Here is an 18,859-nt window from a genome sequence, read left to right as displayed (position 1 = left end):
GTATAAGGTGCAACAACTACAACAGAGGAAAATGTAAACATGACAGTGAAGCTGCTCCCTGCAGCCTGATAGGCTAAAGGTCATCTTCATGTCTGTGAAGCCATGGTGGACACCAGAGATGAGACTGGGAGCTGCACCAGCACCAGCGCCTTCAATGTTGAAGAAAACGGGTGTTTTTGGCTCAGGCTAAGCCTGAAACCTCTATCTGACATATGATCTCTGTTCATTAAAAGGTGGGTCAGGAGTTCATGTCTCCAGGCCTCAATGTCCAGGTCTAAATAAAGCCCAAGGCCTCAGCTTGCTGCTGCTGGCTGCAGCTGAGGGAAGGAGTCTCAAAGATCCTGAGCTGCACCTCCACACTGACTCTTCAGCTTCTCCACTCTGGCACAGAGGGTCCTCGATGAACAGTTGCCCCCGCAGCTTTAAAACCCACCTGGCTGGTTGCACTTGAAAATGCATTAGAATTAAAGTGATCAATTTGCTGTTGTAATTAACACACTAAGGGGAAACACTCAAATTGATCCTACAGTAGGCTACTGTAATTTATGGGTGTATTGGCACTTCTCGGGTTTCTGTGTCAGTGTGTGCGCGTGTGTGTTTGTGCGCGTGTGTCGGTATTGGCAGGGTTGTCCCTACTTCTCAGATCTGAATCTGTGTTGGGGAAACCAGAGACCCCAGCAGCAAAAACAGTGGTATTTATACCCCTGAGGCCCCGTGTTGGCTAAAGATCCAATTTGCTTGCAGCAAAGAGATCCCCCAGTGTGTGTGTGTGTGTGTGTGTGTGTGTGTGTGTGTGTGTGTGTGTGTGTGTGTGTGTGTGTGTGTGTGTCCATTATTGGTGTAGATGACAGGCCGCTATCCAAACCAGAGAGACTGGACAGTCTAGTCAACCTGGTTAGAATAGACCCTGTTACTGCCTTCCTCTCCTCTCCTCTCCTCTCCTCTCCTCTCCTCTCCTCTCCTCTCCTCTCCTCTTCCTTAGGAATTATCCTTAAAGAGGAGTGAGACTCATTCTCGCATCTCGGACCCATATATGGGTTGAGAGAAGCAATAAAGTAAACTGGTGTGTGTGAGTAATTGAGAGGGGACAGGACAGTGTGTGATTGGCTGCAGTAGCCCTGCTGTGAACTATCTGTATATGTGGACTTGTCCAAACAGACTTTGATAGAAAACATTGCAGCAGGTTGCCTGGAGAGGTTCTGAAATATGCTTTAAATAATGACGTGATGATCAGCTGGACTGTGGTCGTTCAGTGCAACAAAGTGTTCTTGGTTCTGTCTGTGTTTCTGTTGTATATGCATTTGCATTGATTTATTATTAGGACTGGAGCAGCTCTGCATTTTTCGTTCTGTGGGGGTTGTTGATGGTATAGTGGTGTAGTATAGGATATTAGACAGAGGACAGAGAGCTGTGAGTCAGCAGACTGAGTGAACATGTAAACACTCACTGCTCCGTACACAATTTCCTGGGAACCATAAGCTCTGACAAGATGTGAGGCTCAGCTCTCTGCTCTCAGTAGCAGACCAATGTTCAGCAGAACTACTCTCTATTATACAGTCCTGCAGATAAGCAACTGCTTCCTACACTCTGTGTTTTGTTTTGTTTTGTTTTGTTTTAATTTAAATAATGCTGCATAGAAACTAAAGTCACTGTGTTTTGCATTAATTACAGCTGATTCTAGGGCAGTCATTTTGTGCTGTGCATGTGCACATAACTGGTGTTTGTGCAGTCAAAGTAAATACTTTTTTAAATGGGTTTTATATAAATATACCACTGCAAAAATCTTGACTTGAGATGATACAGCAGACAAAATAGCTAGGTTTCTTTTAGCCATGCTAGCAGTGTTGATCCATCACATTGTGACTGACCAGATTTAGCTGAATCATCATTCAAAGCTTTGATAAGAATAGTTGTGCAGACGTTAGAATCCCAATGACTATTGGGGATCCCATTACCAATCCACCATAAGGTTTTGGTTTTGAGTGAAATACTAATTTTGTTTATTCATGTTCCTGCATGATTCATTGTAATAACTTTGGTTTCATGCCTAAATACCTGCAAAGCTTTCCCATCAGCCTTGGCTGTATTTTGTGCAAGTTCAACTTAGGAAATGTTGACATGCTAAATTGAATTATGTGAACACAAACATTGTACATACGTTAAAATGATACATGCTTAAGAGCTACATGTTAACATGGTCACTGTGCACTGTGGTTACTGTGACAGGCTCGCAGCAGCCTGACTGCTGTTGTGTACCGGTTTGCTGATCCTACCATGTCACACCTCTCCCCTCTGGTCTGGTCCCATTCACCCTGGAGAAAAGAGATAAAAGATGAATTCTGTGGTTTCACTGCACCAACATTGCTTTGTTTTGTTAGTAGCCATTGGTTTTCGATCAGTTATGCGCAGTTCTGGCTCTGTCTGTAAAATGCAAACACAAAGGCTGAAAGTCAAGTCAAACAAGAAAAACCCTGAACATTTCCTTTTGTGTCATTTACCACAAAACACCAAAGACGTATGAGAACAGATTCTCCAACTATATTCACCTGACAAATCAAAAACAGAGATATTTAAGGAAGTATCAATTTTATGACTCATGAAAATGAAAGGTCCTGTTGTTTGTGTTCCCAAACGGAAACAACGTATTATTGATCCCCTGTCTTTGAAGAATACAGCAAGGTACACTGACCCAGTTTGTATGCCATTATTGTTAAAGGGATAGTTCAACATTTTGGCAAATTGGCCCATTGCCATAATTGCTATAGTCATAGCAGTAGGTTCGTTACCTTTAATTGTCGGTGTAAGCTATTTTTAGTACAGCGGAGCGCGGCAGCAGGCTGCTCAGAGCCACGCTATGGAGGCTAAGGGAATTTCTTGGTTTCCCTCATCAAACTCATCAAATACAAAATCCCAAAACTCCACAGCGCTTTTGTAGACAAGTTGTGAGCTGCACAACCACCACGCTATGAGATAATGACGAAACGATACGAAACGGAGCCGTTTTCGAGGTAAATTCATACAAAACCGCTGATGCGCGTTGCGTTCAGGGACAGTTTTTCAGCAAGCAGTCTCCGTATTTACCCTGTATTTACCTCGAAAACGGCTCCGTTTCGTATCGTTCCGTCATTATCTCATAGCGTGGTGGTTGTGCAGGTCACAACTTGTCTACAAAAGCGCTGTGGAGTTTTGGGATGTTGAATTTGATGAGTTTAATGAGGGAAACCAAGAAATTCCATTAGCCTCCATAGCGTAGCTCTGAGCAGCCAGCTGCTGCGCTCCGCCGTACTGAAAATAGCTTACACCTACAATTAAAGGTAATGAACCTACTGCTATGACTATAGCGATTATGGCAATGGGCCAATTTGCCAAAATGTTGAACTATCCCTTTAAATAAAAAGTTTATAGTATAATAAATTATTATTGATGAGCTATCCATACATAATTTTTACACAACAGTGCCCTCCAGTGTTTAATGAGGGGTCTTCCCTGTCTGACTACCAGACTCAGTAGTTTGGATTTCTGAATTTCATACAATTTAATTTCAAAGTTGAACAAAGTCAAAACTTTTCCACTTATTATATTAGATAATATAATTTAAGATTAGTTCCTGTTGTTTGTAAAACAAACAAATCAAAAAAAAAAAGAGCATAAACACAGAGTTTGAGGATTAATGAGCAGTATACAGTGTGTAATACAAATACTTTATTTATTATTTTAAAACAAATGCTCAACAGCAGGGCCAGCCTTGTACATGAGGAAATGCTTGTAAAATTAAATAAGATAAATACACTTTATAATAGCTTGCTTTAAAAATCCATTACTCTTTGTATGAAAAGTTAATGTATACATTATAAAAACATATTTTTATATATAACAAAATATCTTAAAAAACATGTCACAGTAAAATGTCAATGTGCAAAAAAACCCGTTTTCAATGCACAGAAAGCAATGCCTATCAGCGACCAAACCTCCTACATCTGTACGCTTGCATACAGAATTTTCCTTAAAGAAACGTGCAATGAGAATGCAAAGAGGTAACTTTCTGCCTCAACTTTACTTTGTGGGATACATTATCCCTCTGGTGTACTGAGGGAGCCCTGTGTTCTCTGCAATCCAGTCGTTGTAGCTGGTGACTTGTGTGTAAACACCTGGTTTGTCTTTCTTGGCACAGTTGTCGCCCCAGCTCACCACCCCGAACAGAAACAGCCGGCCTGACACGTCACACACCAGTGGACCACCGGAGTCACCCTGTGAGAAGAGGAAAACAGCATGTCAGTTTTAAAGGCTGTCGCTGAATAAAGAGATGACCTATAATCGATCAATCTGTCTCTTTGTAAAGAATGAGGGTGTGAAAACACCCTCATTCAAGAAGAGGAAGAAAAACTTCTCACATCCAGTTTAATGCTGCCAAAGGTCACAGAGTTTCTAACACACTGCATGTCTGCATGTGAGCTTACAAGTTAACTTCTTTATATTCACACTGACGACATCTTGAAAGCAGGAAATCTTCTTTTTTTTTTTTTTCAAGTGAACATACACACATGTTCACATAACAGGTCACGTGGCTCACCTCACAGGCGTCAGCTGTCCAGTCAGGGCTCCCGGCACACATCATGTTGTCGCTGATGAGATCTCCGTAGTATGACTCTCGTCTACAGTCGGCCTGGGAGATCAGCCTCACTTCGGCTTGTTTCAGATATTGTGAGTAGCGCCACGCCCCTGCAGTTAACACAATGCCAAGTGTAAGAGTCACTGAAGCGGCCGAGAGGTCGACCTTGAGTCTGAAGGTTAGAGGATATGAGGTTACTCACCGAATGCCTCCTTCCCAAATCCTGCGACGCTGCATGGAAATCCTACAGGAAGATGAGTGTGAGCTGGAGGAAGACACACCGTGCGGGTAGACGCCGTCTTTGCTGCACAACCTCCATCTGGGCTTTTTATCATCAGCAATGCTGAAATGTGAAAACAAACACGTTTGAGAACAGCACACAAAGCAACCTTACTGGTGTCTTTCTTCTCAGTTGTGTAGCTACAGGCTACACACAGTGATGTTTGTGCTCACCGATGTCATGGTTGTAGTTGGATGTGTTGAAATCTTTGTGGGATATCTGTTTTTCCACAGTAAAGAACTGCTCATTGTCGGCATTGGTCTCATTGATGGCAGACTTCCCCAGGTAAACAGTCAGATCCTCAGTTTTGATGTCATCACTGCACAAAACACACACACACAAGTGAGCAAACATACGTATTACATACCCATATGAGTCATACTGTCAGTGTAAGAGCTGCAGTGGAGGAAATGATAGGATGCTGTGTTTTTTTTCTCTGACCTGTCAGCGAAACAGTGAGCAGCCGAGAGAACCCAGCAAGGTGAGATGAGAGAGCCGCCACAGAGGAAACTGCCCTTGTGATAGATAGCGGCCACCCATGGGTGCGACTCTATGGCTGTGAAAGAGCCTCCCACGACTTTATGCCTCCTCCGCTCTGACCTTTCACCGCACGTGAGCTCTGCAGGGCACACACGAAGGTCAGTGAGTGTATATGACAAGATATCACCATGCAAGTAATAAAAGGTATTTAAAGAACTGAATTTACCCGTATCGACAACTGGTGGAGCTTTTGTCGATGGTGTAGAGCCTATGTGTGAACAGAACACAGGGATTTTTAGAAACAAATGAATTAAACTATAAAGTATTTTAATGATCTTTCATCCTCAAGCTTCAGCATACATTTAGGGATTTTGCAGAATTTCCTCACAGTCCTCCTCCCTTTTCGGACATAGCACCACGGCATCAAGCTCTGGTCAGGATTCCTGCGATTTAAGTGGGATAATGTTAAAACACATGACACCTATTCCAGTAAATCTAGATCCCAGATTGGTGACTTAAATCATACCTGCAGTAAGGATGACGGCCAACTCCCTCCGAAGCTCCCCAGTCGTGTCTAACCCTGCTCCAGAAGAGACATTTGCTGCCGGATGCCGTCTTGGACTCGAATCCCCTGTAGCTGCTCCCGTCTCCAGACTGACACATGTCTGAAGGTCACAGTGAAAAGAGAAGAGGACAGTGAATTCATCAGGTCACAAACAATAAGAAACTAAAGTGTTACCCGGAGAGTTGACTTACCAGAAGGAGTGTCTTGATTTTTCAGTGTACGTCTTCGTGAAAAAGCCTGAGAGGAGCAGAGACAAACTCAGTCATTCATTTTTCTAAAACTTCCTGAAGTTACTTCCTCTTAACTGTCACTTACCATGTTCACACTGACTGCTGCGAGGATGGCGAAGATGATGAACCGATTCATCTTTATCTCTGGTTTCGCTTCTCCTTACCGGGAATATTTTTGGTCTGAGAACGGACTGAAAAGGGAACAACATTTGATGTAAAGCTCTTCTTCCCTTATATGGAGTTTATCTTAAAGCACATGACAGAACAAACATGACAGACATGGTCTCTTGGTCTGGGTTTGAGCGTGCTCATCCTCTGGTCACAGAGTGTCACATCCCTGCTGATTGCATTTATTGCAGAGGAAATGAGGGTTTTAATGTGAGAGCAGCAGATAGTGCAAGGCTCACACTGTGCACACTGTACTGTAAACATAATCTTTATCTGTACAGCCAGTGTAATATCAATTTGGATCAGGTGATTACAGCATAGCATATAAACACAGTCAAATCGCATTAGTTTAGCCATGCACTGCTCCAACATTATTTCTTATACACACTTGATGATCTCAAAGGAAATGTAACAACTTTTTGGCAGTTTTAGTTTATAGTTTCTTGCATTCAAATATTAGTCTCAGATTTCAACCAGTTATCATTTAGAGAGTAAACTATAAGAGCTGCACACATTTCACAAAAGAAGACTTGTTGAGATCTGTTTTACCTTCTGATGAAGCTCTTTGTTTTCTCTTCCAGCTGAAGTGTCTCCGCTCCGATGTGCACCTGAGGATGCAGACTCACACTGTTGTTGGTTCCTCTAGTGCTGCTGTACTGATCCTCCTCAGTGTTACCTCCTGTTTTAAAACACAGAAGTGGGAGGGGTTTGTCAAAAGAAAACATCATCGCCATCCAATTACTGATCAGTATACTCTTTTAAAAAAGAATTGGTCATGTCCTGTGTGACACATCCACACACTGACTGCTCTCACCCCCCACCACCCCCACCTTAAACCACAACCACACAGTCAGAAATATGTATCAGCTGTAGGTGCAAAAGAGCACATCACTTTCAGAGGCAGAACACCAGATTCAAAACTTTAACTTTTGAATTAAATGTAATTTAACCAATCTCATTGAGACACAGGGTCTCATTTCCAAGAGAGACCTGTTTCAGACGGACATAATGCAACAATCAGTTACAGACAGACAGATATATAATGTGTTATGGGTATAGGTTTGTGTGGGTATTTTTGCCGCTATTTCTTGCCCAGGTACCGTGGTGCTGCTGACGTCATCACGTCGCCCTTCGTCATCCTTCGTCATCCTCGTCATCCTCGTCATCTCACGTCCGAGCCGGAAACCGGAAGCCGGAAGTCAAGACGTTATAAAAGCCGGCTGGAGGGGCAGATCGGTGGGCAACAGTCACAGTCTGCACGAGGCTGTTGGCCCCTCGCCGTGTTCGTTTTCCTTTTGTCTTTGGTTGGGGGTTAGGCTTTAGCTTTGGTTGTTATTGTTTTGGTTTGGGGATTGTTTTTCCCCTGGTTTGTTTGTGGCTTTTCTTTTAGTTTATGGGTGGCGTTCCTTTTTGTACTTCGTTGCTCCTTTTTGTTTGGTTATTGGTTTGACGCCACCCGTTACGCCCCCAGTTACTCTTGTTACCTTATTGTTTATCCAATAAATCCACTTATCATTGCCTCTTGTCTCCTGCGCACTCCTTTGTTACTGCTCCCACACCCCTAGACTCAAGGGGGGTCGTAACAAATTGGGGGCTCGTCCGGGATCTTTGTAAACCTTTTGAAGTAGTCCGAGTTATTGTGTGCAGGGTAGCGTAGCATAGTGGTATGCCACGTTTTGTTTTGGCTCAGTTTGTAAGAAATCCCACACTTGATCAAATCGAGGTCTGTAAACGGAAGAATCTAGAGGCCATTGCGAGGCATTTCGGCTTCTCGGTAGCACCAAAAGCGGTAAAAGCAGAGCTAAAAAAGCAGGTCATGAGCAAACTTGAGGAGATGGAAGTTTTGCCTCCGGTTTTTCCTCCGGTAGCTCCAGTGCAGGCGGATGGCGCCCTGCAGCTGGGTAGTCAGGGGAGTCCCCCACGTGCAGCGGCTGGCGAGGTTAAGGGGCAAGATGCCCTGGGCGTTGACTTGGAGGGAGGTGCGCGGGGCAAAACGCCGTTCACCCTTCCTCGGTTTGAGCCCTTGTCTCCGGGGTCTTCCAGTGGGCGAGACGAGGCACGGGTGAAAGTCCGGTTGGCTCGTCTTCAGCTGGAGTCCGAGGAGCAGGCCCGCCAGGCCGACCGTGAGTTCCGCCTGCAAGTCAAAAAAATGGAACTTGAAATCGAGGCTGACACGGCCGTCAGGCTGAGGAAGCTTGAGCTCGATGCCCAAGGGCAGGCTCAGCGTGTGTCAGAGCCGGTAGGCATGCCATCCATATCTCCCAGTTTGTCTCGTAACCATTTTGACATCAGTAAACATGTGGCGTTGGTGCCACCTTTTCGGGAAGCCGAGGTGGACTCGTACTTTAACACATTTGAGCGCTTGGCCATTGCTTTGAAGTGGCCCGATGACGTGTGGCCACTGTTGTTACAATGTAAATTGCATGGGAAAGCCCAAGAGGTGGTTTCGGCGCTCCCTCTTGAGGATAGTTTGAGGTATGACACAGTAAAAGAGGCCATTCTGCGAGCATACGAATTAGTACCTGAGGCATATAGGCAAAAGTTTCGTGGTCACCGAAAAAATCCTTCACAGACATATGTAGAGTTTGCACGAGATAAAGCAACATTGTTTGATAAATGGTGCTCTGCCTGTAAAATTAGAGATTTTGCAGAGCTGCGAGAGCTTGTGGTAATAGAAGAATTTAAAAAGAGTTTACCAGATCGTGTAGTAGTTTATCTAAATGAACAGAAAGTGAAGGTGTTATCGGCTGCAGCAGTTCTGGCCGATGAATATGTGCTTACTCACAAGGTTGTATATCCTTCTTCTCCTTCTCCAGGCCCAGATCGTTCGCGTCCGGTTTCCTCGTTCCAGGGTCAGGTGAATCGAGCTCGCCCCAGTGTCACGGAGGAGAGAGAGTGCTTCTATTGTCACAAACCGGGGCACGTCATTGCAAATTGCATAATGTTAAAAAGAAAAGAGCAGTCGTATCCGGCGTCGATGGTGCGACATCCAAAAGGTGTTGGTTTGATAAAAGTAGCTCCTCCACAGAGGGTCGATCCAGCACCGAGCGGCACCGGGTTTGACCCGTGTTTCCAGCCGTTCATTTTTGATGGGTTAGTATCTCTTCCCGGAGACCCAGGGGAGAAACAGCCCGTACAGATTCTGCGCGACACGGGTGGGTCTCAGTCAGTTATTCTTGCCAGCGCGTTGCCGTTCTCTGAAAAGTCTGCTTGTGGCTACAGTGTAATTCTCAGTGGCATTGAAATGGGCTACGTCCCGCAGCCGCTGCATTTTGTGCGCGTTGAATCCAAACTAGTCACTGGCGTGTTTGCTGTAGCCATTTGTCCTGCGTTACCTATTCGTGGCGTGACCATGTTGTTGGGGAATGACATTGCTGGGGGTAAAGTAACTCCTTCCCTCGAGGTTTTGGACACGGCGCCCCGCATTAGTTCCCGGCCGGATGATGCGGTGCAGCCGGAGTTCCCCTCATGCGTAATTACGCGCGCTCAGTCCCGGAGACGCGCCGCGGAATGTAAGGGTTCCAACTCTGCCAATGTTGATTTAACTGACTCTGTGTTTGTCAAACTCTTTACAGAGGATGCGGTTCCAGATCCAGCACCAGCTGCTGATTCTCCTGCATCAACTACAGTGACGAAGGTACCCAGTACTCGCTCCTCGACCAGCACACAGGTGCCTATTACGCGAGAGGAATTAATCACAGCACAAAAGTCTGATGCGAGTCTTGTGAAATGTTTTGCGGCTGTGGAGAAAGTGGATACTCCTAAACTGGGTTCCACTGCGTTTTTCATTGACAATGGTGTTCTGATGCGTCGGTGGTCGCCGTCGTCAGAGGAAGAATTTGACTGTGGGGTGGTGGATCAAATTGTGGTTCCCTCTGTTTATCGAGACCAAATTTTGAGCTTAGCACATGAGAGTCCCTGGGCAGGTCATTTGGGTGTAAATAAGACCTATAACCTAGCCCTGAGACATTTTTTCTGGCCCGGTCAAAAATCAGATGTGGTTAATCATTGTCGCAGCTGTCACACGTGCCAGGTGGTGGGGAAGCCGAATCAGGTGATTCCGCCGGCTCCCTTGCGACCAATTCCTGCCGTGGGAGAACCGTTTGAAAGAGTCTTGGTAGACTGCGTGGGTCCGTTGCCCAGAACAAAATCCGGTCATCAGTATTTACTGACTATAATGTGTGCGTCGACTCGGTTTCCTGAGGCTGTGCCACTGCGTAAGATTACTGCCAGTGTTGTTGCAAAGGCTTTAACCAAGTTTTTTGCTACGTTCGGTTTACCAAAAACAGTACAGACTGATCAGGGCACAAATTTCCAGTCTAAATTGTTTAAACAAGTGCTCCACTCGTTGGGGATCAAGCACGTTGTCTCGAGCGCGTATCATCCCGAATCGCAGGGCGCGCTTGAACGGTGGCACCAGACACTCAAGTCCATGCTGCGTAAATACTGCTTGGACACGGGCAGAGGTTGGGATGAAGGCGTCCCCTTTGTTCTTTTTGCTGCTCGCGACGCAGTACAGGAGTCTTTGGGGTTTAGTCCTGCAGAGCTGGTGTTTGGGCACACCATGCGCAGTCCGTTAAAGGTGCTAAAAGAGAAGCTATTGTCTATTGATGCGTCTCCAAATGTGAACGTGTTAGATTTTGTCTGTAAATTCCGTGAACGGTTACATCAGGCTCGTTCGGTGGCGCACAGTGCCCTCGGTGGCTCACAAGAAAAAATGAAAAAGCAATTTGATCGTTCGGCTGTTGCTCGGCACTTTAATATTAATGACAGTGTTCTTGTTCTGCTCCCGTTGCCGGGTTGTTCTCTGTCAGCGCGTTTTTCGGGTCCGTATAAAGTTTTGAAACAATTGAGTGAGACGGACTATGTGATCGGTACGCCAGACCGGCGGCGGAAAACTCGCGTGTGTCACATAAACATGTTGAAGCGGTATCATTCTCGTGGCGATGACGCGCGCTCCCTTGGAGAGGAGGCTGCTGTCTCTGTGGGTGGTTGCTCTGCGCTCATTGTAACGAAAAATGATTCCGGTGATGAGGATGGGTTGCCTTCTGCGCCATCTTCCCAGCAAAGTGCACGGTTACCGAATTCCAAAATGCTCCAAGTGTTACCGGATCACCTGCAGCATTTGGAATCCGCGCAACAGCGTGACATTGTGGGACTAGTGGCGCAGTTCCCATGTCTTTTTGGTGATGTGCCTACGCGCACCACAGTGATTGAACATGACATCGATGTGCGGAGCGCTAAGCCGGTAAAACAGCATCCGTACCGTGTAAATCAGATCAAAAGAGACTTAATGAAAAAGGAGGTTAAGTATCTCTTAGAAAATGGCTTGGCTGAACCCAGTAACAGCGCGTGGTGTTCTCCTTGTCTTTTGGAAGCGAAGCCTGATGGTTCTCAGCGTTTCATTACAGATTTTCGAAAAGTAAATGCGCTTACTGTGCCAGACTCCTATCCGTTGCCACGGATGGAAGACTGTGTTGACAATCTGGGTGCTGCAAAGTTTGTTAGTAAGCTCGATCTATTAAAAGGATACTGGCAGGTTCCGTTAACTAAGCGCGCCGCTGAAATCTCCGCTTTTGCTACACCTGACCATTTCCTCCAGTATACCGTCATGGCGTTTGGAATGTGTAACGCACCCGCTACATTCCAGCGTTTGATTAATACTGTGTTGACTGGAGTGTCTAATTGTAATGCTTACCTTGATGATTTAATCGTGTATTCGGACTCGTGGTGTGATCACGTGAAGACGCTCACAGAGGTGTTTGAGAGGCTTGCGCGCGCGTCCCTCACATTGAATCTTGCGAAGTGTGAGTTTGGGAAGGGTACCGTGACATATCTGGGGAGGCAGGTGGGTCGTGGCCAAGTCCGTCCGGTAGAGGCCAAAATCAGTGCCATCGTTCAGTTCCCCGTGCCGTCCACGCGTCGTGAACTGAAGCGGTTTCTCGGGATGACTGGTTATTACCGGGGCTTCTGCAGGAACTTTTCCTCCGTCGCCCAGCCTTTAACCAGTCTGACCAGTCCAAAGGGTGAATATCTCTGGACCCCGGAATGTCAGCGTGCGTTTGAGAGTGTGAAGATGTTGTTGTGTCACGCGCCGGTACTTGCTGCCCCTGATTTCTCTAGGCCGTTTAGTTTGGAGGTGGATGCGAGTGCTGTGGGAGCTGGAGCTGTCTTGATGCAGGAGGATTCTTCTGGTGTGGAGCATCCTGTCAGTTTCTTCTCGCGTAAGTTTAACATCCATCAGAGTAAGTATTCAACTATTGAGAAAGAGGCATTGGCGTTGTTGTGGGCGTTACAGTATTTCGACGTGTATGTTGGGTCGTGTAGTCTGCCCCTGGTCGTGCATACGGATCATAATCCGTTGGTGTTTTTGGCGCGTATGTACAACCATAATCAGCGTCTCATGCGATGGGCATTGCTCCTCCAAGATTATAACCTGGTGATTAAGCATAAAAAAGGGTCTGAGAATGTAGTTGCGGATGCCTTGTCTCGTGCTGTGTAACAAACCTGTGGGTTTGTATTTATGGGGGGGGGTGTTATGGGTATAGGTTTGTGTGGGTATTTTTGCCGCTATTTCTTGCCCAGGTACCGTGGTGCTGCTGACGTCATCACGTCGCCCTTCGTCATCCTTCGTCATCCTCGTCATCCTCGTCATCTCACGTCCGAGCCGGAAACCGGAAGCCGGAAGTCAAGACGTTATAAAAGCCGGCTGGAGGGGCAGATCGGTGGGCAACAGTCACAGTCTGCACGAGGCTGTTGGCCCCTCGCCGTGTTCGTTTTCCTTTTGTCTTTGGTTGGGGGTTAGGCTTTAGCTTTGGTTGTTATTGTTTTGGTTTGGGGATTGTTTTTCCCCTGGTTTGTTTGTGGCTTTTCTTTTAGTTTATGGGTGGCGTTCCTTTTTGTACTTCGTTGCTCCTTTTTGTTTGGTTATTGGTTTGACGCCACCCGTTACGCCCCCAGTTACTCTTGTTACCTTATTGTTTATCCAATAAATCCACTTATCATTGCCTCTTGTCTCCTGCGCACTCCTTTGTTACTGCTCCCACACCCCTAGACTCAAGGGGGGTCGTAACAAATGCAATACATACATTTAACAATAACAAAAGTGGAAGCAGATTAAAGTTTCTTGAGAATCTGGGGGAGGAAGTTATGACAAATAAATGTTAAAATCAGCGGGATTCTTTACTCCTTTATCAAGGAGATGGGACAAGCACTGTTGCTTACATAAAAAAAACACAGTGACTATGTACAGACTGAGCACTGGGTGTTGCACCAAAGACACATTGTAATGTTGGATTTATGTTGTGAATGGAGTTAGGAGGTAGTTTGTGTTTTTTCTTTAAATGTGACTTTTGAGGGTAACATTTATGCTTTTTTGTAAATGTATGTTTGTGGTATTTTGTTATTATTTGTGTGAAACCTTGGACGTCATGGGACGCAAGACAAATTTCAGAGTGATCTGACAATAAAGTGTATATCTTATCTTATTTTATCTTATAAACCTAAGGTTTGTCTGTATTGTAAAAATCCAAATCATCATTTACAGATGACACAAAATGCACCTGCACATTATTCAGATGAAATCTGCTTTGTAACAGCTAATGAAAACCTGCTTTTATTTACTAATTTATTAGGTTATTTGATTTTGTGTACTATTTCTTTTTCCACAATTAACAAACATTACTTTCACATGTGCAGCACATTGTACAGCTGGAAAGAAATGTGCTTGGTTGTCTTTCTTCTGTAAGCAATAACTATATGGGTTAATTAATTAAATAAGTCCTGCTGAGTTGTATCGCAGTGCTACCATGCATAACTTCCCCTCAAACAAAAAGTATTACAATGAATTATGTGGGGATTTCTTGAGTAAAATCACCACTAGTTACCTCATTAATAACTCACATTTCCTGCTCTCTGACTATGACAATGGGCAAACATGACATCTTTGTTCAAGAATCCGGGACCGGATTTGTCTTTGAAGAATGTAGTTAATATGTAGCATGTCAGGAAGCATGAATCAACTTAACAAAACACAGTACTTCACTCATTTGGAGACCTCACTGGTCTTCTTTAAGTCCTATACAGGTGTTTTACCCCACAGAGAAATACACAGAAGTTAGCAAATCCAGGGAAAGATTTGTGGTTGAAATCATGTGCAACTTGGAGTGTTTTATTTTGACATTTTGTCTGAAGTTCTCTGACTCCTCCAGTCCAGTCTAGACAGCTGTCATTCCCATGTCATGTCCCACAGGTTTAAGACTCACCTCTTTGAGTCCCAAGTATCTTCCTGAGCTTTCTTTCATACATCTATCTTCATCTAAATGAAAAAGAAAGATTGGTTGACAAAGGACAAGGGCACAGTTTTACTTTTCAGTTGAGTGTATTTGTGACATGTGACAAGCAGAAAATGGGAAACAAAGACCGACAAAACCAAAATATGACTCATATCTATCTATCTTTTTTTTTTTTTTTTAGCCTAATCTGATACTAAATTTAAATGGAACTCACAAAGTTGCTTCCTATCTTACAAACAAGTGTTGTTGCTTTAGGCTACTGTCTGCCAGCAGAGTAACATTTAAACTCCAACAATGAGAGTTATTTCTTATTATTTTTCTAATTGACTCTGGATCACTGGAGCTTAAAATTGTGTGCAAAATGTCTCCTGTAAAAGCTCTATTAAGACTCAGAAAGCTTTTTTAAAGGTACAACATTTATAAGCTAAGGAGCTATATACAGTAAAATATGAAGACCGAACATTTATCATTTTCAAATTCATACACTTCTTCACAGGTAATGCAACCTCTACTTCTCTATTAGCCTAAATCACCACACACCTCCTGCTTCTCTTTTCCAGTGTACTCGACAGAGGTGGATCCTCCTTAGAATAAAAGTGAGGAATTGCAAGTCCACATCTACAGAGCCAGTTCAATACTAAAGTCTGAAGATAAATATATTTGCATTAAATGATCCTCAGGATGCCTCTTTGCTTTCATACCCAGTTTCTCCTTGGCCTCTAAATAGTCTGCAGACAAGCTGAACTGCCTTTAAATAAAACAAGTATTACTGACCAGTTGTTAAACAATGAGTTCTCACGTTTAAAAAAAATTTGAAATATGTCTTGTGTCACAAATTCAACAACAAACAAAATGAAACTCCAGACAGTTACTGTGCATATTGCACTGGTTGTCATTGCACCAGCTCTTAATCAACTTTAAACCACAACCACGTCACATTTCCTGACAAAATGCATGTATCTTGTGGTCAGCTGTAACACACGGCTGCATCATCTTTTCTTTGATAGATTGAGAAACTATGAGTTCTCCCCGTTAGGAACCAAACAATGACACATGAATCTATCAATTGCACATTTCAGTACTAACAATATTAAAAGTATTTTTGTTGTCTTCTTGGATTTTGAAAGGATTAGTCAGGCTTGAAAATTTGCAACTGTGCACCAACTGGTGAAAGTTCTCTTTTTTAATTTAATGGTCTTACTATTTCATAATTGAAACAAAGGAATCAAAACAATGAGGGATTAGAAAGCCAAAATTGTATGAGAGTCTGGCTGGGGAATAAAACACTGACTAACATCGAAATTATGTTCATGTTTTTAAGATTAATCCATAATGCATCAATTCATTACTTCATAATATTATGTATCATCCAAAAAAGGAGAATTTGCAGATTAAATAAATATAATGCAGCTATAGCATAAATGTAGGCTATATAAGATTTACATAGCACTTATTTTATTTTATTTTTTCTTTCTAGGGATGGTTTGATTTATTGTCTATTTGTTAATGTAGAGTATGACTGTATCTGTAGGCTACAGTATACAGCTGCAATACACTTTCTTGTCACATCTCTTTTATTCTTGTTGGCTTTAGGCTATTTACTTAATTTCAGACACAGATTAGGTCCATAGAGACAAGACAATAAAACAATAATTTATATTAAAATAAAATTGCGGTAGCCTACGTTTGGGGAATTTTCCACACACACCGAGTCTGACAATAAAAAAATGTCACATTACTGGACCGTGAGCTGCTGACAGAAACTGTGCACATGGCGCCATCTAGTGGTCAAACTAAAACACTGTCAACTTCCTCGCAGCTCCTGACAGGCCGGTGGCTGTCTGAAAAGAGAAACAAACGGGATGCTTACTTCACGGTCGTGTTTGCGTTCAATCCCTCAAGTCAAATGGCTGGGTTTGAAAACTTTGACCTATTATCCCTTAGCCACATTAAGGGACACTGCCCGCGCCATCTTGTGGTGATATCACAAATTACACCAATTTCTTGGGGGGGGGGGGGGGGGGGGGGGGGGGGGAGCCGGAGCCTTCTATGGCAGTTCCCGAAAGATAAAAGACCAAGGTAAGAATAAATCCAAATTTTATGAATGAAACCAGTGTATTTATGTACAACAATGTCTCTGTCTTCATATGGCATTAAAATTTGACACATTTTAGTAATAGTAGCAGACTAGGACATCAATACATGTCACGTCCTCGTTTGAGGACATTGGGACTATACTATGTTATTAAAGTAGCCTACATGTTGTTTTCAAAGAAATTGGTGTAATTTGTGATATCACCACAGGATGGCGCAGGCATCGTCGCTAAATGTGGCTCAAGTTTTTAAAAATGGAGTATCATGGTGTTAAAGAGGCAAAAATGTAATGTCCTCGTATGACGCAGGGTCAGCGGGATGGGGCATCGTAGCTCAATGGGTAGCTACGATGCCCCATATACAGAAGCTATATGCTGCAGCCTGCCTGGTTCTAATCCCCCATCAATTAAACACATAAACAGTGGCGTGCACAGACTTTTTGAAGGGCAGGGGCGAAAAGGAAAAAAAAGGGGCACATAATAGCGCGTCCTCGCCACTGAAGAGGGCACTTTAGCACGCGTCTTGGCTTCCCTGAGGGCACTTTAACACGTGTTTTAGCTCCCAAGAGGCCACTTTAGCACATGTTTTGGCTCCTAGATGTGGCTCCTAGAGGGCACTTTCAGGGCTGCCAAGTTTCAGAAAATGACAAGAGTGAGACTGTAGCAACATGGTGCGTTTGGCCGGCGACCACAGGTCGGCGGCGAAAGAATTTTGGCCTTTTTTAACATCGATTTGACCTGTTTTAATATCGATACCTTAAGACTAAAAAAACGTCGATTTGGCCTGTTTTAACACGTGTTTTGGCCCCCAAGAGGCCACTTTAGCACACGTTTTGGCTCCTAGAGAGCACTTTAGCATGCATTTTGGCTTCCAAGGGGGCACTTTAACATGTGTTTTAGCTCCCAAGAGGCCACTTTAGCACACGTTTTGGCTCCTAGATGTGGCTCCTAGAGGGCACTTTCAGGGCTGCCAAGTTTCAGAAAATGACAAGAGTGAGACTGTAGCAACACGGTGCATTTGGCCGGCGACCACAGGTCGGTGGCGAATATTATTGGCCTTTTTTAACGTTGATTTGGCCTGCTTTATTTTAATTGAATACCTTAAGACTAAAAAACGTCGATGTGGCCTGTTTTAACACGTGTTTTGGCTCCCAAGAGGGCACTTTAACATGTGTTTTGGCTCCTAGAGGGCACTTTAGTACACGTTTTGGCTACCATGAGGGCACTTTAGCACACGTTTTGGCTCCTAGAGGGCACTTAACCCGTTTAATCCCAAATTTTCCCCTGCAAAATAAGTGCATACATTTCACTCCTTGGACCTCTCTAACACATAATATGTATGTTTTTTTTCATTTCATGTTGGTTTTGTTAGTGAAAATTTAGGTTTTATACTCGGCAACAATTGTTGCCGGTGGGAAACTGCATAGTCTAAATTTTCACAAATTCTATAATTTGACCTATTTACACATATAAAAAATTAAAACTGACACTAACATGTGAAACATAATTTTAACAAGGCATGTACAAATGTGCATCCTAGAGGAACTTCTGCTTGTTTACCTTGACCAAGGACTACACCTGGGCCCTGTCCTATAGGCTACTTTTATGCGAATGTGTGTGGACTCCACAATAGGGCTCCATGTAAAACATGCACACTGTGGGTGAAACAAGGCTCCACAACTTGTACTCAAACCAGATTGGTTTGCCCCTGATAAACTGACTGCTGCCATGCTTGCCATGATACTATTATTACCACTATTACTACTACTACTAATAGTAATAATAATAATAATAATAATAATAATAATAATAATAATAATAATAATAATAATAATAATAATAATAAAATCCATATGTGAGCAGAATCCCATGAAAAGTCAGCAACTCATCCATGCTCCAATCAAGTGCCTTCCTTTGGTTTGCATTGAATAGGCATTTGGCATCTCAACAGTGAGCTCCCTCAGAGAAGGATACATCAGCAGAACAAATCAACAGGGTCCGGGTTTAGTTTGTATAGCCTACTGCAGTTGGACCGTCACAAAATCTGGTATATTGGATGTGGCTGGTAACCATGTCACAACACATACACACACACACACAACACACATCACTTTGGGGTCTTTTTAGGTCTAGAAGATCC

The 18,859-nt window shown here is 43.8% G+C and overlaps 1 protein-coding gene across 2 annotated transcripts; it reads right to left on the bottom strand.

Annotated features, from left to right (window-relative positions):
* Positions 1 to 3,743: 3,743 nt before the first annotated feature.
* plaua (plasminogen activator, urokinase a) lies at positions 3,744 to 6,943 on the bottom strand. 2 transcript variants are annotated; one of them, XM_083988305.1, is made up of 11 exons: positions 6,863 to 6,943; positions 6,250 to 6,355; positions 6,126 to 6,171; positions 5,896 to 6,034; positions 5,730 to 5,812; positions 5,596 to 5,637; positions 5,331 to 5,508; positions 5,063 to 5,208; positions 4,812 to 4,952; positions 4,571 to 4,719; positions 3,744 to 4,248 (listed from the first exon to the last, which is right to left on the bottom strand). In XM_083988305.1, the coding sequence occupies exons 2-11, from the start codon at positions 6,298 to 6,300 to the stop codon at positions 4,054 to 4,056; spliced, it is 1,170 nt and encodes a 389-aa protein (XP_083844431.1). In that variant the 5' UTR covers positions 6,301 to 6,355; positions 6,863 to 6,943; the 3' UTR covers positions 3,744 to 4,053. The 2 variants fall into 2 exon arrangements, with proteins under 2 accessions (XP_083844431.1, XP_083844432.1); XM_083988306.1 differs by having other exon boundaries at positions 6,882 to 6,943.
* Between the last annotated feature and the right edge of the window lie 11,916 nt (positions 6,944 to 18,859).

Source organism: Trachurus trachurus (genome assembly GCF_905171665.1).
Source record: "Trachurus trachurus genome assembly, chromosome: 15".
Lineage (NCBI taxonomy): Eukaryota > Metazoa > Chordata > Actinopteri > Carangiformes > Carangidae > Trachurus > Trachurus trachurus.
The sequence above is the reverse complement of the archived record's forward strand: the minus strand, read 5'-3'. Positions and strand labels throughout refer to the sequence as shown.

Excerpts from the sequence above, each read along its gene's own strand:
- plaua (XM_083988305.1), bottom strand. The coding sequence starts at position 6,300 with ATGAATCGGTTCATCATCTTCGCCATCCTCGCAGCAGTCAGTGTGAAC. Across the intron at positions 6,035-6,125 it reads AAATCAAGACACTCCTTCTG|ACATGTGTCAGTCTGGAGAC; the intron begins GTAAGTCAACTC and ends TGTGACCTTCAG. Across the intron at positions 4,953-5,062 it reads CAACTACAACCATGACATCG|CATTGCTGATGATAAAAAGC; the intron begins GTGAGCACAAAC and ends TTCACATTTCAG.